The sequence below is a fragment of the Dipodomys spectabilis genome, unplaced genomic scaffold (assembly GCF_019054845.1).
Source record: "Dipodomys spectabilis isolate Male_0828 unplaced genomic scaffold, ASM1905484v1 ptg000095l, whole genome shotgun sequence".
Taxonomy (NCBI): Eukaryota; Metazoa; Chordata; class Mammalia; order Rodentia; family Heteromyidae; genus Dipodomys; species Dipodomys spectabilis.
In genome coordinates, this window is record NW_024870772.1 from 21,191,224 (window position 1) to 21,214,463 (window position 23,240).

Here is a 23,240-nt window from a genome sequence, read left to right on the forward strand (position 1 = left end):
ATTGGCTTTTAAATTTTGAGAGGAAAAGAGGAGGAAAGAAACAGAGATAGAGGATTATTAAGGGTCACTCAGTTGCTAGGCAAAATGGCTGGTGATTAAAACTTGTCTCTTACAGTGCTATTTGAAAGCTATATTAGAAATGAAAAGAAAATATAATCAACAGAAAATAATGATTTGTGGAGCTGAGTTTTGTTGTTTTGTGTGAGTGACCTTGACTAAAGAAACTTTCCGGTGGGGCTGGGAAGGTGGCTCAGTGGTAGAGCACTTGCCTTGCATGCCTGAGGCCCTGGGTTCGATTCCTCAGCACCATATAAGCAAGAAGAAAAAAGCCGGAAGTGGCGCTGTGGCTCAAGTGGTAGAGTGCTAGCCTTGAGCTGAAGAGCTGAGGGATAGCGCCCAGGCCCAGAGTTCAGGCCCCACGACCGGACCCCCCCCAAAAAAATTATTTCACTTATTAGTTCAAACTGAATGTTAGGCCTTCTGCTCTATCACTTGAGTCATGCTGGCCATGAACCTTGGTCCTTCTGTCTACCTCCAAGTAGTTAGGATCACAGATGGCACCACAATCTCCAGCCTTATTTTACGTTCAGAATCATTCATCTGTGTTCCAGTGCTGGACTTTTTTCTCATACATATAAAACACTTTATATATAAAAATTTCCCAAATCTTGCCACTAAAGAATTTTTCATGACATACTGTTCAGCTTCAATGGAGAGAAAAACTGGGATATAAGATCTGTTCTTGGTATACAAAAATTCAAATTCTTGGGGCTGGGAAGGTGGCTCAGTGGTAGAGCGCTTGCCTTGCAGGCCTGAGGTCCTGGGTTCGATTCCTCAGCACCACATAAGCAAAAAGAAAAAAGCCAGAAGTGGCGCTGTGGCTCAAGTGGTAAAGTGCTAGCCTTGAGCTGAAGAGCTGAGGGACAGGGACAGGCCCAGGCCCAGGCCCAGAGTTCAGGCCCCTCAACTGGACCCAAAAAAAAAAAAAAAAAATTCAAATTCTAGTATTACTAAATTCACTCAGAAGGGGGAAATTCTTTTTTGTTATTAAGTTGAATACAAAATAACAATGGCTTTTATTTATTTTCTTCCTGGCACATTTTGCTAAAATGTAGGTATGTGTCTTCCCCATTACTAATATCAGCCACCTGATAGACTCATCATGAGATAGGTTACATGTGGTATGCTGAAGGAATCTTCAAAATATTGAATAGACACAGTGTATTCGTAAGTACAATCCCCTGAATCCTGGAGAAAAATGTAGATTTTCTAATAAGAATCACATAGGTAGGCTTCTGTGTACATTTCCACATTTTGTTGAGTGTCTCTCTGTTCTTACAGTTGGCTCAGTCTTGAAGACAACATTGTATCTTAACTCTCTTTGATTCCATGATGCTACATGTGCCTCTTGCCCTAGATGGTAGGCATGTAGTTAATGGTGGAATGAATGAAGTCATTCATCTTGAAGAGATGAATCACAAATGCATTCCTTATTATAATGCCAGAGGTTTGCTGCCTCTTCTCAAAGCCCAGGTGAATTCTCCTGGAAATATGATTGAACTTCAACTATTTCTAACTAGTCATAAGATTTCCAGCTAGTTTAAATATGAGATATGTCATGTACATATTACATAATAGGTAGACACATGCTTGGTGCCCTGTAGGCAAACCAGATACCAGCTTTTACTTCCTTGTTTTGTTTCTTCTGGGTTTGGAGTGAGGATCCTATTAGCATTATTAACATAATGGAGGGTGAGCAAATGCAGGTATTACATTTATTGTATATTATGTAAAAAATGAACTATATAGAAGGGAGAAAATAGAGAATGATGTAATGGGTGCCAATGATCAAGACACATTGTATTCATAAACTGATATATAATTATATAATCTCTGTATAATTACTTAATAAAATTAGAGAATTGTTAGCAGGAAGGAAAATGGACTTTCTTTTGGGACAAATATTTATATTTGTCCAAAATTCAGGCATTTTTTTTCTATGTATCCATTTGTCCATCTGTCTGCCTGCTTTGAGACAAAGTCTTTCTTTGTAGCCCAGGCTGGACTTTGAAGTCATGGATTTTTTTGCTTCTGCATCCTGAGTGCTAGGATTATAGGTGTATGCTATCGCTCCTGGCTTGCTTATTTACTCTGACACACCCACATTTATAAGTCTGCTAGGAAATAAGTTAGAGCAACTGGCAGGCTGGACTGGTGCACTGTATAACCAAACATGACCCACTTGTTTCATAGTATTTTCTGGGCTGGCTGCTTTACTGACAGAATAGTCCATTTGTGTGTGCATGTGTGTGCACACGCACACGTACACACACATCTACGTGGGGTTTTTTTAATTTTATGCCCTTTTAAGTCATTATTTTGTTTTGTTTTGTTTTGTTTTGTTTTGTTTTTGGTCCGGTTGTGGGGCCTGAACTCTGGGCCTAGGCGCTGTCCCTCAGCTCTTCAGCTCAAGGCTAGCGCTCTACCACTTGAGCCACAGCGCCACTTCCGGCTTTTTTCTTTTTGCTTATGTGGTGCTGAGGAATCGAACCCAGGGCCTCAGGCATGCAAGGCAAGTGCTCTACCACTGAGCCACCTTCCCAGCCCTTAAGTCATTATTTTGAAAAATATAAGTATATCGAAGCTGTTGTTGACTAGAGGCTATAGCATCTTGAGAAACAAGCCTGATGGAATTATTTGTTACTAGCCAAGAATGAGGTTCTTCCTATTTTGACCAGTGATATTACTATATTAACTTAATACAATTCCTTTATTTCCTTGATTTTTACTATAAATAATACTTCTGTTCTAGTACTATAGTTGTATTTCAGAATTCAGCCTTGAAAATGATACAACATACTGTTTTCTTGAATATATTATTTTTCTTTCCATTCAAGATAAACTGTCATTGGAAGGAATAGTGGTACAGAGAGCCGAATGCCGACCTGCTGCCAGTGAAAACTACATGAGATTAAAGAGGTTGGTGATTTGGTTTTTGATGTTGTTGTTTGTTTTTTTCCATAGGGAAAGGATGTGAGAGGTTGTGCCAGTCCTGGGGCTTAAGTCCTGAGCTTTTTTACTCAACGCTAGTATTCTACCTCTTGAGCCACAGCTCCACTTCCAGCTTTTTAGTGATTAATTAGAGATAAGATTGCCTGGGCAATCTCTGAACCAAGATCCTTAGATTTTTAACTTCCTTTATAGCTAAGATTATGGGTGTAAGTCAGTGGTCCCCAGCATTAAATGTAAAAATGATATGTAATATTTCTCTTTGGAGATCAAAATACATACCTCAGACTTGCCTATGACTGCAAACAAATCATGGTTATTGTTGAAAGTATTTGTTTCAAAGGTAAGAGGGTCTTTGGTACTAAGGAACTCTCAGAACTTAGGCTGTTATTTGAGATACGTTAAGCAATTGTGTTTTTTTTTTTTTTGTTTGATTGTTTTTCTTTTGGTGTTACTGGATTAAGCTACTGTGTTAATATGTCCTAAAAGTTTATAGAATATTTTTTAGCTATATATATGAATTCTCTGAAAACATATAATAGGAACTTTATGTCATTTTATTTTCAAAGGCTATAATTAACTATAATGAATACATGCCTAACTGCTGTATATAGTGTAGTTGCTAAAGTGCTTTCTTTTCTCTTGATCTATGAAAACCTTTTTCTTTTGGTGGTACTAGGGTTTGAACTCAGCCTCATCTTGTTCAACTTGATTGTTTAGCTAATGTTCTACCATTTGAGCCATGCCTCCAGACTGACTTTTTGCTGGTTATTTTGGAAATAGTCTCACCAGTGTTTTTTCCTAGGATAGTGTTAAACCACTATCCTCCAGATCTCACCTCCTGAGAAGCTAGTATTATAGGCATGGGGCACTGGTGCCCAACTTATTGAGAACTGTTAAGAGATTTTTTTGTTTCAAGATTCCCTCCCCACACATATACACACTTTTGTAGATGTAACATTTTGTAATTAATGCATAGATAGTGATTGCAGATTCTTAATACCCCATATTTTGACTTCCGTGAATCAGCAGTTTTTTACACCTGTATTTTACCTGTTCTATGTATGGTTTATTTTTTAATACTGTTCATTCCCATGAGCTTCAGAATTATAGGTTCTTCCTTTCTATCAGTTGCTTTTATGGACACTAGAGAAACAGTAGCATACAACACAGGCAGGCTACCCACTGAGGAGCTCCCACGGTAGCTAGCAGACTGTCTGTCCTGTGTGACACCAGCCTCCAAGAACAGGCTGCTCAGGCCCTGCCTACATTTTCTCATCAAAGGAGTGATGCTTGTGCTGGACCATCTCTGAATTTCTCATCATCTTAGCTTAGACTCTGATTCTTGGCAATGACACAAAGAGACTGGTTTTCTTGTCTGATCATTCCTTAATTTAAATGCCTCCTTGGGGCAAGGAAAAGAATGACAGTCAAAATGAACATTTATATAACAGTAAGCAGCTTTAGGAAACAGGCAGAAGATGTTTTCAACCTATAAAGTTTATATACAATACAAATCTTTTTAAAGATTTCTCTTCTTCAAATAGCTACTGAAATTGAAGAAATGTAACAGTCTGCTTATAAACCACTTGCCAAGATCTTTTTCTGTGGTCTTCATTTTCTTTAAAGACTTTCTAAAGACTCCTGATGATGAGAGCAGGGCAGTCACCTGCTGTGTTTGCAGAATAGCTGGGGGAGGGGGGCGGTTATTGCAGCCAAAAATGGGAAAGCGTTTAGCTTTTTGAGTATGCTAGAAGACCAGCCATTATATATTTTAGTAGCGAGTGGCTGACTAAAGGAAGGAAATTGGATGATTCAAGAAGTGATGATCGTGTGGGTTTCACAGCATAGTAGATGTAGATGACATCAGTTCTGAAGGTTGCCATTTGTGTGTGTGTGTGTGTGTGTGTGTGTGTGTTTTAACTAAGTGAGAAAAGAAAGATAGGGGAAGAACATTCAAAACAGACAAGAAGACACAAAGACATGAGACATATTTCTGGGACCTACACGTTGTTCTGGAGGCCTGGACTGTAGGAGCAGATGACAGAAGCCACCTCCAGCCTAGATAGTAAGTCGACAAGGATCCATCTCCAGGTAACCAGCAAAATGCTTGACTGGAGGTGCAACTCTGGTGGTAGAGTGCCAGCCATGAGCAAACAAACTGAACAAGGTTTCTGTAGTCTGACTATATCTCCCTACCCACAGAAGTTATTTCTCACCTTTATTATTGAAGTCACCTTCCACCAGAGTTCTTGATTTCACCTTTGACCCTCTATACTCTTCTCATCACAGGTGCTAGAGCAGCAGCTATTCTTTTCAAATCTGAGTCATATGCCTTGCCATTCCTCTGCTCACGTGTCACTTGCAGTGCTTCCTGTGTTACTCAGAATAAAATCCAAGCCATTGTAATGATCAGCAGGAGCCTACATTGCCATCCTGCCACCCTACCTCTTCTTTCTGTCCTCATTTTTTTTTCTTCTTTCTATACTGGCTGTTCTTTGCTGTCTGGAAGCCTTTTTCTCCATAACTACATGCCTCACTTCTTACTTCTTTCAAGTCTTTTTTCACTAAAGGACTATATTGAACATCTTACCTCATTCTCTACAATATCACATTATACTATATAGGTTACATAGGTATACTGCCAATTCTTCCCTACTATGGTTAAAGCTTCCTCAGAGAATTTTTTGCTTTGGTTTTTGGTTTTAGTTTTTGTCTGTTTTGTTCAATTACACACATATCTATACTACATGAAGCATAGTAAGCAGTGAGTAAATACTTGGCATAAGGCAAATTTTGAAATGTTAAGGATTATTATGTGGTGTAGTAAGAAATTCCTGCTTTGTGTGTTATCCCCATTAGGAGTGTACTAAAGAATTTTATGCTGAGTGAGATGTAAGCTGATATATGTTTAGACTGGTGACTCTTCCCATAGGATAATGACTAGAAATAGGGAAATAAACTAGAGGCTGAGATAAAGCCCAGGTTCAAAATGTCTGAAGGACTAAAAAGCTGGTTCTAGTTAGATGGAAGATAGCAACTAGGCTTGTGGAATATTTGGAGATAGTCAATGGGACTATGTATGCTATACATAGGTGTAGATTCCAGTGGTATAACTCCTTTGAACAATTAAGTGACAGTTAATTAAATACCAGGAAGCTGAAACATGTTTTGTCAGAGAGGAGTGGAGCTTAGGGTGGAGCAAAAGAACAGAGAGAAAAAAGATGAACAAATACAGACATAATACTCAATGGGTATATGAAAACTGAACCTGGTAACATGAGGGCATAGATGATGTTGGGAGAGATAGAATGAGGTGATAGAAGTGGTAACAATGATCAAGATGCTTTCTATTTATAAAAGGACCAGGTGTAGCTCAGTGACATTTGTGTGGTTGTGGGTATACATGTACACATACAGTATACTCACATACTTGATACACATACACTGTAAGAAATAAATTCTCTTCCATTTATAGAGTGAAAGAGAAAGCCCTTTATTAAAGTCCTTTCCTTGACATAAGTCAGTGAGTTCTTAAATTTAATCAATGAGTTGTTACTGTACTATATTTTAACAAATGCCAGCTGAGCTATAGTCACAAAACGTAACATTATAAATATCCTATTTATAAATAATGCCCTTTAAGAGTGATACGTCTATTTTTAGTGGGAATTTGATTTTAGTAATCTTATTATAGCTCTCTGCTATTAAATTGTGTCTGGTAAATTGTCCAATTATGGGAATTGCATATTAGTCAAATGTTAGTAAGATTCTGTCACTTATTTAGATAAAGATAGAAATTAAATATATAACTAGTATTAGAGTAAACCCAAGAAATATGTTAACCCTTTAATGAGATTCAGGCCAACAAAAAATGATTATGCTATAATTTTTTTCAATAAATTTTGTCATATAATGAAGAAAATCCTGCAAATATGCAGTTATTCACCAAGAAAAATCCAAAAAAAATAATAAAAGAGGGGCAAGAAAAGAAGTTGTTTGCCAGTCTTTTTTTTTTTTTTTTTTTCTCGCAGTCCTGGGGCTTGAACTCAGGGCCTGGGCACTGTCCCTGAGCCTCTTTGTGCTAGCATTCTATCACTTGAGCCACCATGCCACTTCTGGCTTTTTTTCTGTATATGTGGTACTGAGGAATCGAACCCAGGGCTTCATGCATGCTAGGCAAGCACTCTACAAGCCACATTCCCAGCCCGTTTGCCAGTCTTAAAAAATCTAACAATCCACCTTTTCATATGGAAAAGAAAAAATGTTTCATTGTGTCTATTCTCTGTATGTGAGAAGTATTTTGGATTGGCTTTACTATTTTATTAGGAAGAAATTTATTTTGAACTGTCAGGTATATTTAATATCAAGGTCATATCTAATATACTAACCAAAATTGATTTAATTAGGTTTGTTTCATTAAACGTAATTTTTATTCCAGCTTCTTGAATTTCTCCTTAATGTTTGAATGACAGATTATATGATTGCCTTATTTTGGGGGGGGGGGGGGTCCGGTCGTGGGGCCTGAACTCTGGGCTTGGGCACTGTCCCTCAGCTCTTTAGCTCAAGGCTAGCACTCCACTTGAGCCACAGCACCACTTCCGGCTTTTTTCTTTTTGCTTATGTGGTGCTGAGGAATCGAACCCAGGGCCTCTGGCATGCAAGGCAAGCGCTCTACCACTGAGCCACCTTCCCAGCCCATGATTGCCTTATTTATTACTCATTATATCTTTGTTAAATGTAAAGGGACATCATCCTAATATGCTTTCTAATAGAAAATTAATTATACTATAAGAAAATATGTAGCTGCTTAAACTTCTGCATGTTTATATCGTCAACTAGCTCCTCTAAAAATACCTCAGAAGTGTTCATTTTTTTAGTCTTTCAGTATGTGTGCAAATCCTTTCCCTGTGGATCATGTGGAGGGTAGAGAGAGGCTGAGTCTCTTTTCTCTGGACATTAGGACCCTAGACAGATGGATAGAAGCAAGTTTTGATTTGCATCCTTCCTTTGAGAAGTTTCCTTTCTAAATTGCTAATGTCACATACGTAAAAAGAAATGTCTGCAGGGATGTCTTACTTACTAGGATGATTGTCTTATTTATGTTATTTGTCTTTTTAGTTAGAAAAGAAATTCAAGTTGGGGCTAGGAATGTGACTTAGAGGTAGAGTACTTGCCCGGCATGCTTGAAGCCCTGGGTTCGATTCCTAAGTACCACATAAACAGAAAAGGCCAGAAGTGGTGCTGTGGCTCAAGTGGTAGAGTGCTAACCTTAAGCAAAAAAAGCTCAGGGATTGTGCCCAAGCCCTGAGTTCAAACCCCAGGACTGGCAAGAAAAGAAAAAAAAATTCAAATTGAATTAAAATAGAGTAACCAGCCCTGTGCCAGGGGCTCGAGCCTGTAATCCTAGCTACTCAGGAGGCTCAGATTTGAGGATCATAGTTTGAAACCAGCCCATTCAGACAAATCTGCAAGACTCTTATCTCCATTTAACTAGCAAAAAGCCAAAACTAGAGCTGTGGTTCAACCAGCCTTGAACAAAGAAGTCAAGCATGAATGAGAAGCTTTGAGTTCAAGTCCCAGTATCAGCACCAAAAATAAAGCAGGGGGGAAAAGAAGAGTGGTTTTGTAATTTAGCAGTTAAGGGAGAGTACTTTTGAGAATGGAAATGGGCACTAACCAGAAAAGATAATGCTCTGAAAGGTAAACTGTAAATGTCTTGCTTATAAGTAGTCCAGGTATAATAAAATTCTAATCTTTAAGACACTAAAAGATCTTCTATCAAATGATACAAGTCCTGACAGAAAGTACATACTAGAAGCCACTTGCTGGTGACTCACACCTGTAATCCTAGCTAATCAGGAGGCTAAGATCTGAAGATTGTGGTTCAAAGCCAGCCTGGGCAGGAAAGTCCATAAGATTCTTATCTCCAACTAGCCACCAGAATACTAGAAGTGTCATGGTGGCTCAAAGTGGTAGAGCATGAGCTTTGAGCAAAAGAACTCAGAGACAGCACCCAGGTCCTGAGTTCAAGCCCACAACTGACAAAAAAAACCCATACTCAAAGTTCTAGATGAGAGCACACCACTTTGGACAAACTGCATCTTTGTTTATGTACTTTCAAGTAAACAAAGGTATGAAAGAAGCATGATGCTTTTCTTTTAAAAGACTGAAACAGGCTGGGAAGGTAGCTCAGTGGTAGAGCACTTGCCTTGCAATTCATGAGGCCCTGGGTTCGATTCCTCAGCACCACTTAAGCAAAAAGAAAAAAAGCCAGAAGTGGCGCTGTGGCTCAAGTGGTAGAGCGCTAGCCTTGAGCTGAAGAGCTGAGGGACAGCGCCCAGGCCCAGAGTTCAGGCCCCACAACTGGACCCAAAAAAAAAAAAAAAAAGACTAAAACAGATCTTCATAAGAAATGCTGTTTGGTGCTAGGAGGACTTTCCTTAGGGAGCCTGCAGAGCACCAATTGCTCTCTCTGGAAACATAAGTCACATCCTTCCCATAGACCCTGTTGCACTCTGTCCCTGGAGATTTACTTCTGTGATCAAGTAAGTATTTCCAAATGAGTTTAAAGGTGTTGGGAGAATACATCACAAATGAAAACAGGGCATAAAAATATACAAAAATTTTGTGTGTGTAATTTCCTTTTTTTAAGTTCTTCCGTACCTTTACTGCCAGTCAAGTGAGGAGGAGTTTTTCTATAGTGTTGTCTCACCCCAGCATTTCTTGTCTTCTTTGAAATTCCTCACCTTCTGCCTGCTCTCTGTTCCTCTGCTGGTGGCTCTCCTGGGGTACCCATTTTTTTTAAGGGTGGAGTATAAGTCTTTTTTAAATAAATAGACTTTTTTATTTTAAATATATATTATTGTAAAGATACTGTACAGAGGGGTTACAGTTACATGAGCAAGGTAATGAGTCCATTTCCTATTGAGCAGTTACCCCCTCCTTTGTTTTTCCCCTACCATCCCTTCCCTCCCACTTTCCCCCCCCAATCTCCCCCCAAAGTTGTAAAGTTCGTTTTCAGCATAGTGTCTTATACATCTTGTTGTTACAATGGGTCATCCTGTATCCTTATTTCAGCGTTAAATATGCTTTTTGAAGGCCAGAGAACAATAAGTTCTCTTCATACTGTGCTGCCATCCCAATGTAGGTGTGCACTAGATCAAAACCAGTCACTTCACTCTGCCCCTGTGCTTTACCCACCTGCTGTTTGCAGCACTGTTTATTTGCTTTCAGCTTGCCCAGCTCCTTTTCAGTCCTTAAAATGTAGCTCACATGTCAAATCTCCCCACCATTTCTGTCCACACAAGTTACCATCTTGACCATTTCTGTCCACACAAAATACCATCTCCACCAAGCTCCTGTCACATTTATACTACCATTCACATATTGCTTTTTCCTTTATTTTTATGACTTGAGTCTCTGCCTCTATTAGACTGCATGCTCTTGAGGTCAAGGACCATACATACCTTGATTCACCTTTTTTTTAGGAACTTCATATTGAGTGAACGCTAGCAAAGTTAAGGATTTATCACTATGCCTTAGTTAATGAAATCTCCAGAATGATACTCCTTTTATAAAAATGCATTTAGCTGTGCTTAAGATTAAAATTAAGACCCAAGCAGCCGTATTGGCATGTGGTGGTGTTACTACAAAGCCTCACAGTTTTGCCAGATAAAAATACCTCAGTGCACAATTTCTCTTTGTTCACACACTGTTGAAAATCAACAGGACCTAACCTGAGGCAAACTGTGAAGTAGGAAATGTTTGTCTTTATTATCTAGCCATCTCCTTTTTTTCTTTTCCCCTCAGCAATGTCTGTCTTTAAGCATTTACTTTTATCCTGTCCTGATCCTTTTTTTTATTCTATCAGTTTTAAATAAATATTAAGAATAATGGACATGAGTCCAACTGGGCATTGATTTAACATCTCTTATTTCTAAGTGTGAAATGAAAGCCTATTACCTGCTCAGGGTATTTGAGTAAACAGGAGTTTTTTTCCCTCTTGTGGAAAAGGAAGAAAAGTTATTACAATTGTGTCTTTTTTTTTTTTGCCAGTCTTGGGATTTGAGCTTCTTTTGCTCAAGACTATAGCATTCTGCCACAGTGCCACTTCTGGCTTTTTCTGTTTATCTGGTACTGAGGAATTGAACCCAGGGCTTCATGCTGCATGCTAGGCAAGCAGTATACCACTAAGCCATATTATTCCCAGCCCCAATTGTATCATTTATAGGTTGGCCCCAAACATAGGAGTATAGTTTCAGTTTGCTGGAGGACCTGTCACCAGGACAGCCATCTCTGTCTCAGGCTAGGGGGCAGATCTGGCCCAGCTGTACTTGTTGAAGGTCTGTTTTGAAGATTTAACATTGGCTGTGGAAGGTAGCCCACCAAAGTAGCCAAATTCCCTTAACAGAATCAGGACCTAATTAGTTCATACGGTCTGCCCTTCAAAAGTTAAAGTAAGGTGTTCCTTCCTTGAGTGTTTTTATTTTTTACTTTTATGTGTTAGAAAATTATGGCAATTTACAGATTTTACCAAACTAGACAGTATTGCCACCTGCCAGAAGAGTGTCATGTTAATTAATACTAATCTTTGTCTTTGGTGTAAATGTGCCTTCCAAGTGACACCATTGTAACATTGCAAAATAGTAAAATCTGGGAAGGAACTGCATTCTATAGTCTGCTGCAATTCTGTGTGTGTGTCCTATTCGCTTAGAACTTTATTTAAAATTTAATACACTGTTCCTAGTCCTTGCAGCCACCTGGATTTCTAAGACTTGGTCCCTGGAGCATTTTAAGATGTAGGAAAGATACTACCTTTGTTCCTTTGTTACAGAAGGAGGATCTCACTCAGTACATTGAATTCATAGACTACCTGGGATTACTAAATGCTGTTAGTCAAGTTTTTAACTTCAAAACTAATTATGCTGATGCAAGCATATAATCCTAGCTATGTGGGTGATGAAACTGAAAGATCATGGTTAAGACCAGCCTGGGCAAAAACACAAAACCCTATATGAAAACCAGAATAAAACAAGACATGGGGATGTAGCTCAAATATAAGGCCCTGAATTCAAAAACCAATACCAACACAAAGGGGTATACACACACACACACACACACACACACAGTGTCTTTTAGAAAGAGCTAATTTAGACTTTGAGATGATGAGAATTTAAATAGTCTTAGCAGTTTGTTTTCCAAGTATAAGAAGGTTATATCTTCTACAGTGTCTATGTTATTTAAGACTCTAATTCAGTAATCATAAATTTTTAAGCCAATCTTTCAGTCTGTTAAAAAAAAAAGAGGTATTGTTTCTTTGTTTTTGTTTTTGTTTTTTTTTAGGGCTACTTGAAATGGTTTTCAGGCAGGGGGTCAGCCTCTATCATAGATTTGCTTTTTTAAAAAAATTATTGTTTTAAAGGTGATATACCAAGAAATTAGGAGTCAGGTAATTAGTACATTTCCTTTCATTCAGTGTCTTCTGTTCCCTCCCATGAGTTCACTTTCATGTGTCCAGTGAGCTCCACTGCTACACTTTTTCATCTTTTTCCCCTCCAGTTCTGTCAAATGGCTCTTCCTCTTAAATGGCTTCATATTGAATGAATTAGGCATTCTTGTGTCACATGACCTTTGATCTAAAACCCCACAGTTTTTATGCTTTATCTGATTATTGTCAGTATTATGACTCTGTATGTTACCAAATAAGTATAACAACATTTATAGATTTTATATGGAAGGTATAACTGTTTCAATTTGGAATTTTTATCTATTTGATCCTGCAGATTAAAAGTAGACTTTTTTTTATCATAGGTGTATGTTAATGAGTGTGTGTGTGTGTGTGTTTGTCTGTCTGTGTGTCTATGATTATAAAATCTGTGTCTCCAGCCTAGACTTTTCCTTTGAGCTTTAGGGTACAACCTTCACTTTGATAGCTCTACTTGGAGGTTTCACAGTCATCTTAATATGTCTAAAACTAAATTTTTGGTTGTGACCCTCACCCCATAAAGCACTATCCTACTCCCCATTCCACCTCCCATCCTCCCCATTTCCCCTCAGTTACTATTGTTCAAGCACACACACACACACACACACACACAGACACACACACACACACACACCTAGAAGTTATTCATGGTCTCTCTAGCCCATTGTCAAGCTTTGTCAGCTGTACCAAACGATTTATAATCTTGAAGCATTCAGTAACTCTAGTCTGTAAGTCTCCATCTTTGCTCCTGAGTATAGATTCATGCAGGAATTACTGCATATATATTACTGTATTTATCACTGTATGGACTAACTTAATGAGTTAAACCAATTTAACCCAATTACTTATGGAGCTAAAGGCTTGATCTCCAGAGTACTCTTATTGGGAGGCAGTGTGACCACCTTTAAGAGTAAGACACAGCCCAGTGTCATGCTCACGCCTACGATCCTAACTACTCAGGAGGCTGAGATTTGAGAATCTCTGTTCAAAGCCAGCCTGGACAGAAAAGTCCGTGGTACTTTTTTTTTTCTTTTCTTTTCTTTTTTTTTCTTTTTTCTTTTGCCAGTCCTAGGGCTTGAACTCTGGGCCTGGACACTGTCCCTGATCTCCTTTTGCTCAAGGCTAGCACTCTACCACTTGAGCCACAGTGCCACTTAGGTTTTTTTTCTGTGATTAATTGGAGATAAGAGTCTCGAGGACTTTCCTGCCCAGACGGGCTTCACACCAAAATCCTCAGGTCTCAGCCTCTGGAATAGCTAGGATTACAGGTATAAGCCACTGGTCCCTGGCATATGAGACTCTTACCTTCAATTAAAACCTAAAACCCAGAAGTAGAGCTGTGGGTCAAAGTAGCAGAGCATTAGCCTTGAGCAAAAAAGCTCAAGGACAGTGCCCGGGACCTGAGTTCAAGTCCCATTACTGATTTAAAAAAAAAAATAGTGAGGCCCATTAGGTCTGAGGCCATTTGGAGTTTTCCCTAGAGAGGCTAGTGCAACACTAGCCCCCTTTCTCTTCCTCCTTTTGCATCCATCCATGAGGTGAGTGATTTTGCTCCACCACAAACTGCCCCCCATGTGAAAGACCCCAGACCCCCTGGGATGCTTTCTTCAACGGGAGGGCACCCCAAGAACCAAGACTCCAAGCCAGCAGCTGCAATAAGCAAGAGGAGTTTATTTGGCGTTTGCGCAAACTGGCTCTCTGTCTAAGGCAGACAGGAAGCCCCATCCAGCAGTTACAGGCACTTTTAAAGACAAAGACCACAGGATTAGCATATAATACCAGGTGTCCCTGGGATTGGCCCGTTTAAAAGGTCACTATGTACTTTAGCAATTATTTTTTACTACCCGGGGAAGTTTATAACACTCTTTGCAATAAGACAATTAGTGCAGAGGAGGTAGTCACTCTGGGAGATAAGGGTTAGGAGATTTACAGTGTTACAGGTTTGTGATTGATTAACAATTTGGCCTAGTCTGCAGAGCCCACCAGATGGCCCTTATCCTGAGCCCCCTAAACCGGGAATTTCTGCACAGGAATGCGGAGGAACATACTCTTTATTCCTTATCTTGGGTCCCATTTGGCCATTTGGGGAATTTACTTGTTAGCTCTTTATTTACGACTACAGAGCTTGTCCCAGGGCCTACACCTAGACTCCGAAGCTTTGTATTTATCTCCAGCGAGGGGAAGGGTCAGTGCTAGCGCAAGCAAGTTTACAGAAGCAAAACCAGCAGTTAGCAATTGTAAAAATATAACTCTAATTTTTAATCGTTCACATGATATGCTGCCTTGTTGTATACCCAAAGCATTGGAACTAACCTCTGAAACTGTGAGCCACAATAAATCTTTTTTCTTTGTAAGTTGATTATCTTTTGTATTTGTTATAAAAACAGAAAGCTAGCTAGCACACATAATTTAGATAAGGAATTTAAAATGTCATTACTTCTGGAAACCAAGATTAATAATACTACCCAATGATCAGAGTTTCCCCCCAAAGGTAAATATTTTATATTGTAATACCAAAGTTTTCACAGCCTTAGCATCATAAGTTTTTGTAAATCTTGAGCGCTTACTACGTACCAACTCTCAGGAATGAAAGATGAGTACGGGGGAGGGGGGAAGCTGGGAAGGGAGGTGAAGGGTAAACAAAGGAGGAGGCTGCAATGCTTGGTAAGAAATGTATGCATTATCCTGCCCATGTAATTGTAACCCCTCTGTACAGTATGTTCTCAAATAAAATAAAATAAAATTAAAAAAAAAAAAAAAAAGATGAGTACGATGTTTTCCTGCCTTTAGAATTCACTCACTGCAGATAATTTTTGTGTGTGTGTGAAAATACTGTACAGAGGGGTTACAATTACATGGGCAAGATAATGAGTACATTTCTTATCAAGCATTGTAGCCTCCTCCTTTGTTTCCCCTTCCCATCCTCCCCCTGCCCCCCCCCCAATCCTTCCCGTGGCCCCCCCCCCCCCCCCCCCCCGCACCGAAGTTGTAAAGTTCGTTTTCAACATAACGACTTGTACATCTCATTGTTGCAATGGGTCCACCTGAATCCATATTTAAACGATTTGTTTTTCCCCTCCACAAATTATACCGACATCAAATACAGTGAAAGCAGGGGTTATACTGTGGGGGAGATGCAGATAATTTTTTTATATACAGCATTCCATGTAGTTTCAAAAAGATTGTGTTTCAATTTCATCCAGATCTACTAGATCACTTTTAGGTCTATTTCATAGTCCAAGTGAGATATAGTCTAATAGGAAAAACTCATATATATATACACACACACACACACGAGCTCACACCATAAGAGACTAACATGAACAAGAAATACTTAAAATTAATATACAAATCTGTTATTTACCAGTACTGTCTGGTACACACACCCGTTCTGTAGGAGGTGGGTGTAGTGATGGATACATGCTATTGTTCACAGAATTTTCACTGCTTATTACATAATTACATTGAATGCCATATGGTGTTCTAACTGTAGCTCATTAAATTACTAGCAGTTTATACTTCTTTAGTATAAAACTTTGGATATTTGTTTCCATAAAAAATGTGATCTTTGAGGAAGATCACACTCATAGAATACATACAACACAGTGACTTTTCACAAATAATCCCTATGTGAGCCCTGGGTGATATACAAAAGACAATGCCATTCAGCCCAGCTATGTAAGGTTACCGGTACTAACCATGTTTTTTAAAAGATCAACTTTTTTTTAAGGACATATTGTTTTGAAAATTATCTATTGGTTTGGCATACTGATCTTTTTCCTTATTGTTATTCTAGAGGAATAAATTGTTTCTATTAGGTTTGCCAAGTAGTTACTAAAGTTTTTTAAGTTTCCTTTAAAGAATTAACTTTAAAGAATAAAAATCTTTCTAAATAATACATTATACCTATATCCATATATCACAGTGTATTGAGAACATAATTTATCCTTCTCTTTAACTTAGTTTTTTATATAAACATGGTTTCTAATTGTGTAGTAGATGTCTTCAAGAAGAATTGATTATTTTATGGGCCTTAGAGTATTATGGCTTGCAAGTTCTTTTGCTTGTTTTACATAGTTATTCAGTCTCCGCATATTGGCTATCTTTTTGTCATGTTGATTGTTACTGTCTGTTACAGCCCTCTCCGTTTTCTGATTTACAGTTTTTAATTTCCTGTGAGCTAGTAATTCAGCTTAAAAATTCCATTACAATGACTAGTGTGTACAAATCAGACTGAATAGACTCTGAGTGAAAGTCTAATAGGCTCATATGAGTCAAGTGCCCAGAGCTGCCATGCTTGGCCTTGTGACTTTTGTTTTGGTTGCCAAGATACCTTTTTTTCTTCCTCTTACTTCTGGTTAAGGCAGATGTCATTGGATTTAGTAAGTCACAAAGCAGAAAATATTATGATGTCTTATTTGTAACATCTCCTTTGGGTCACTTGGTCTTTATTGATATGACACTGGGTGATCTATCTAAAGCTCAGAAATATAATAATGTATTGATAATTAAGTTTCCTGACATCTTTCCAAGTGCCTAGCTATGGAACTGAATCATGCAAGTAAATAAGCTTTATTAAGCTGTTGATACCAAAGCTTATTTTCTTTGTCCTATAGTATGCATCCGGTATGCCATTTTAAATTTTTTTCTTTTATATTTTTGCTAGTGCTGAGGATCAAACTTGTTACTCACATTTGCACTCTGAGCGTGTTGCTCTACCCAAGGTCATTTGAGTGTTAAAAACCTGTTGGATACTTTGTAGCTAATTTTGAAGTATATTCATTAACTCTCCAACATTTTTTGTAAGACACCTTTGTTTGGCCTGCAATGAAAGCATAAAATAGACAGGATTTCAGTGTTATAGTACTTGAATAATATGTAATCATCTTCAAATTTTTGTGTGTATATACAAATGAGCCAATGTAGATTCCAAGCTTGGGGCATACATCTTTAATTCCAATACTTGGGAAGCTGAAGTAAAAGGCTCATAAATTTTAGGCCAGTTTGGACAACATAAAAGAGCTCATCTCCAAAAACAAAAGCAAACAACAATAAAAAAGTAAATTCCAAGACCTATCTTAGTAGGTACGATTTGAAACAACAAATAGTTACTGCTTTGATGATGTATTAGCTGATGATACTGATACAAGTGGTTCTTTAGAACATGTTTTGAGAAATGTTAGTCTTATATATAAAGGATTCTTAACAGGGAAGTATAGCTTTCAAATAGTATATGGACAAGAACGATACTATAAGAACAAGATTGCTATTTCCTTTAAACTCTAATCCTGAGCCACATAATTATATTTCGGTCAACAAGGAACCACATAAACATATCCAATGAGATAATCACCACATGACATCATAGTCTTAGTTGGAAGTATACTCTGGTGTTCACACTGCAGAATCACCAAACACAGATTTCTCAAAATGTGTCCCATGGCCATATCTCAGAAGTCTGGTGTTTTGTTTTTGTTTTATACCACACCAATATTGAACTTTCTCATAAGAATGCCACTGGCCTGTCACAAGTTATCTCCTAAAAAGTGTCAACAACTCTGTCTTGAAATATGCACCCAAAATTACATTAGTGGTTGTATCATTTATCTTTTTGAACCTTACAAATGCTAAACCAAGCAGTTTTATTACCCTACCAAAAGTATACTTGAGACTGCATACCATTTTGTAACAATAGCTCTAAAATTTCACTACTGGTTCCTTTATAATAGCTAGTCTCTTAAGCAGCGCTTTTCTTTTTTTTCTTTTTTGCCAGTTCTGAGGTTTGAACTCAGGGCCTGGGTACTGTCCCTGAGCTTCTTTTGTTCAAGGCTAGCACTCTACCACTTGAGCCACAGTACCACTTCTGGCTTTTTCTGCATATGTGGTACTGAGGAATCAAACCCAGGGTCTCCTGCCTGCTAGCAAGTACTCTGCCACTGAGCCACCTTCCCAGCCCCATCGTTTTTTGGGGGTTTTTTTGTTTTTTGTTTTTGTATTTTTTTCCTATCCAATGTCCTGGAGGGTTGAGATTTTCCTCTTGTAAGCACTTTATTTGAATAAGTATTCCCTTCTTCTGAGGTTTATTATATCATTTTATCATATTTCATTGTTTCTTAGTAGTCTTTTCTTATTCTAGTCTCTTATAAGAAAAAAAATTAGTATCTTATTTCTTATAGCTTAATGTATTTTAATATCTAGAATATATTTGTGCCTAAAATATAGTCCCAGATGGGCTGGGAAGGTGCTTCAGTGGTAGAATGCTTGCCTTGCATGCATGAGGCCCTGGATTCGATTCCTCAGCACCACATAAGCAACACACACACACACACACACACACACACACACACACACACACACACACACACACACACACACACACACACACACACACACACACAGTCCCAGCATTGGCTTTTGAAATTTGTGCAAATATTTAAAAATAATTAGAAATTATTAAAAACACAAAATAAGGGGCTGGGAAGGTGGCTCAGTGGTAGAGCGCTTGCCTTGCAAGCATGAGGCCCTGAGTTCGATTCCTCAGCACCACTTAAGCAAAAAGAAAAAAGCCAGAAGTGGTGCTGTGGCTCAAGTGGTAGAGCGCTAGCCTTGAGCTGAAGAGCTGAGGGACAGCGCCCAGGCCCAGAGTTCAGGCCCCACAACTGGACCCAAGAAAAAAACACAAAATAAGACATTTTTGAAATTTTATTACCTATTTGGCCTTCCATGTCAGCTTTAGAATGATTTTTTTCCAAGATGAAAACAACTGCAATAAAACCTTTTTGTTTTAAAGCTATAATATAATTTGGGAAGAATTCACATTTCAGAATATCTAACCTTAACATTTAGCTACACAGCTGTCTTTCTATTGATTCAGGCCTATATATATATATATATATATATATATATCTTTCTGTCATGTAGTTCCTGTTCCCTTCATAAAGAGTGGAACATTTTGGAAAGGGTTGTTTTTCTATTGTAAGTACTTTTCCTTTAGTATATAATGCAGCAGGAATATAGGAAAGCTATTCTATTGTCACTCTATTGTTTTTCAACTGTTTCTCTTTCTTAAGGCATATAACTAAAGTATTTACAAATGCCATAGATATATGATTGCCAGTGGGGGGGATCCAGATACAGAGGTTTAGTACTCTAGATTTACTCAAACTTACCTATAGAGAATATATACAGGAGGTCTGGGTATCTATAACTCAAGAACACATGGAGAAGGTTATATTATTGTGGCATGCATTAGTATTGCTATTACAAAAATTACAGTTGCATGCTCACCAAAAACTAGATCTTATTTCATGCACTTTATCTCAAATGCTGTGGATGTTTGATTCATTTTCTATCCAACTTCACTAAAGATATTCCACTTTCGAAAGTCTCTAGTTTTTATTTTCACACTTAAAGTAAATATGTTATGGGCCATTTGGCCTGACAGGAGTACCATAACTTTTATCTTTTTTTTTGGACCCCATTAACTTTTTGGGAGGCAGATTTTCACGAAGTTAAGGGAGAGAGCATGAGACTAATGAGAGCTTCTCCATGTCAACTACACTGCACAAAGAGCACATCAGGCTTGGTCAAAATCACATGTAAAGCTGGTGTCGATGGCTCACACCTGTAATCTCAGGAGGCTGAGATCTGAGGATCCAGGCTCAAAGCCATCCTTGGCAGGGAACATTTGTGAGACTCTGATCTTCAATTAACCACTAGAAAACCAGAGGTGGCTCTGTGGCTCAAATGATAGAGTGCTTACCTTGAGCAGAAGAGCTCAGGGACAGCGCTCAGACCCAGAGTCAAGCCCATGACCCCCACCCTACCCCACCCCCCAAAAAAATCACATGTAATAAATATGAGTAAGGAAAAATTACTGTATGTTTGCATTTTGAAATCTCTCATTAGTATATGAAATTTAGAGCATATAGTCAAGTTTTATATAAATATATATTTCCATAGTGATTTAAGTTAAAATGTAAAACAAAATTTCTGAGATTATTAATTAAAACTTTTCTTTTTTGTCCTGGTCCTAGGGCTTGAATGCAGGGTCTGAGCATTGTTTCTGAGCTCTTTTGCTCATGGCTAGTGCTCTACTACTTGAACCACAACTCCACTTGAGCTTTGGGGTGGCTAATTGGAGATAAAGGTCTTACAAACTGCCTTGCCTGGACTGGCTTTGAACCACAATCCTCAGATCTAAGGCTCTTGAGTAACTAATTACAGACATGAGCTACCAATGCCCAACTGACAATAACTTTAAAATTTTTTTCAGTTTCAGTTTGTTGACATATATATATAAATAGAATTCAGAACTTATGGACCTCATATGTGATTTAACAGATAGCTAAAGGAAAATTTACCTAATTGCATATTTTTAGTATATGGAGTTTGTTGTTTGTTGACTGCATTTTAATAGAACTGTCATACAAGACCAAAAAGAACAAAACTTGAAGTACTTTCCTTTTTTTCATTTGCTTTCACTGAAGATTGCTCTGGCAGTTTTTACTAGTGGACTTTATACAGACTGTAGATCAGTAAAGTTATCTCTGATTGGTTTACACACAGAATGTAATTGAATTACACATTGGATTATTTGCGCTCATGTACAGATAGCTATCTTAAGAGTGCTGAGCCAGGTGCCAGTGGCTCACGTCTGTAATCCTAGCTACTCAGGATGCTGAAATCTAAGGTTCTGGGTTCAAAGCCAGCCTGGCAGGAAAGTCTATGAGATTCTTATCTCCAATTAACCACCAAAAAACCAGAAGCAGCACTGTGGTTCAAGTGGTAGAACACTTGTCTTGAGATGAAGAGCTGAGGGACTGGGGCCAGGCCCAGAGTTTAAGCCCCACAACCAACAACAACAACAACAAAAGAATGCTGAGTCCTGGGGGAAAAGGGTAAACTGTGCTCACTGGACGCTGTTGAAAGTGAATTGTACAATTTGTAGGTGTAGACAGGAGGAAGGGACTGGGAGAGAGGGAGAGAAGGGATGACACTTCATGAAAGGAAATGTACTTACTACAAAAAACTTCATACCCTATTCGAATTTGAAATACATTTTTTAAAATGTTGAGTCCTCTAGTGACAGCTGCAGGAGAGAGATGGACGAAGTACACGAGGAACTGGGACATGGCTGGAGAGTAACAGAAGGCTTTTCCAGGGAAGGTGTGAGCCCAAAGAAAAGTTTGCCATGCTAAAAACTGAGCTAAGAACTAGGGAAAAGGTGCAAATTGAAATCACAGAGAAGAATCTTCAGTTGGTCCAGAAGTGATTCTGGGTACTAGTCTGTCTTACTCCTCTTATTTTCTCCAGTTGTGCCAGACACCAGGCCAAGCTACTATTAGGCCTGAGACCTCCTGAACTTAATGTCACATGTTCACTTAGTGCATTCATATACCCCTCTTCACTCCCCTGTGGCTACTTGTCACCATGCTTCTGCCCTGCCACTAGTCTCTGCATGCTCTGTAAGTTCTCTGTACTGCTGCCAGAACTTAATCTCCATTTTAAAATGAACCCTTTCCTGCAGCACCACTAGCTTAACAACTGACTCCTAGTAACTACACATGGCATTACAAGATTTCTTCAACCTTTCTTCCCATCTTTTTTTTTAGCTTCTCTCCTCCTCACCCCCCCCCTTGCCCTTTCTTTCTCTTGCTTTTGCTATCTCTCTTGCTCTTTTTTTTTTTCACTTTCTCTTGCATTTCAACTCCTATAATTTTTCACCATTGTTGGGATTTGTCTCTTTTTCTGTCCTCATCCCACCCCCTCCCCTGCACAGCAAACTCCTACCCTAGCAAGATCACCCCCTTCCTCGAAAAGCCTTCCGTTACTCCTCCAGATAATGTCTCATCTTCCCTGTGAGCTTTACTCACTTCTCTGCTGCAGTTTTTCTCCATGATCCTATTTATCTCTGGACTTGCCTCTAACAGTCTGTTGAGATGATAGAGGTGTGAGGTCAGTTTGAAAAGAGAATGTTTATTGGAGGCAGAAGATAGTGGGTGAGAAGTCAGTACAAATACATATTTAAGATTTTTATAGAGGTGAAGGGAAAAGGTGGGGTAAGAAAAACAGTGATTGTGAAGGTAAGAAGTTAGAGAGCTGCCGGCTTCAAAGAAACATGGTCAGAAGAGCAAATTCAGTATGTAAGGAATTTGTTTTTTAACTCCTATTTTAGAAATATGCAGAAAAGTAATTTGTTGCTACTTCGAGCTCTTCAAAGAAGGATTGATATGTAAGATATAGGTCAGCACATCCATCCCTGCAAACTTTCCACTTAACAAGGAAGACACATAGGAAATTAGACTAAACTGTTCAATAATGGCAACCATGTACGGTTAGAGTGCTTAAGTATGGTAGAAGTGACTCCAATTTGTATATAATTTGTATGTATTGAGCAGTGCTGATGAGAAAGCCATTTAGATGGGAAGTACTGGAAAGGCAGAGATGGGTGGTGGAGTACGGTCTTCATGGGACAGCATGGACAAGTCTCTGTATAAATAGGAAGGCGTTGAAAGTCTTAATAAGAGAAATCAAAAAAGATAAATTATGCTGCTGAGTTAGCAGGCTTTGGTGCCAAGATGCTTGCATTATAAAAGCAAACCCAGAAACAAGTATAGCAATGTCTAGTGTTGGCTAGGAATCAAAGTTTTGTGTATTCCCAGGCTTTTTTGTTTAATAATAATGGTAGTTTTGAGATAAATCTAAAACTTGTACTGTTAATATACTTTTCTGATATGAGAAG

The 23,240-nt window shown here is 38.5% G+C and overlaps 1 protein-coding gene across 1 annotated transcript in view; it reads left to right on the forward strand.

The window, feature by feature from the left end:
* Gtf2f2 (general transcription factor IIF subunit 2) overlaps positions 1–23,240 on the forward strand; it is a 133,826-nt gene that overhangs the window by 75,030 nt on the left and 35,556 nt on the right. The window contains exon 5 of the mRNA XM_042685773.1: positions 2,898–2,979. Coding sequence (XP_042541707.1) covers positions 2,898–2,979 — 82 coding nt within the window. The remainder of the gene's footprint in view (positions 1–2,897; positions 2,980–23,240) is intronic.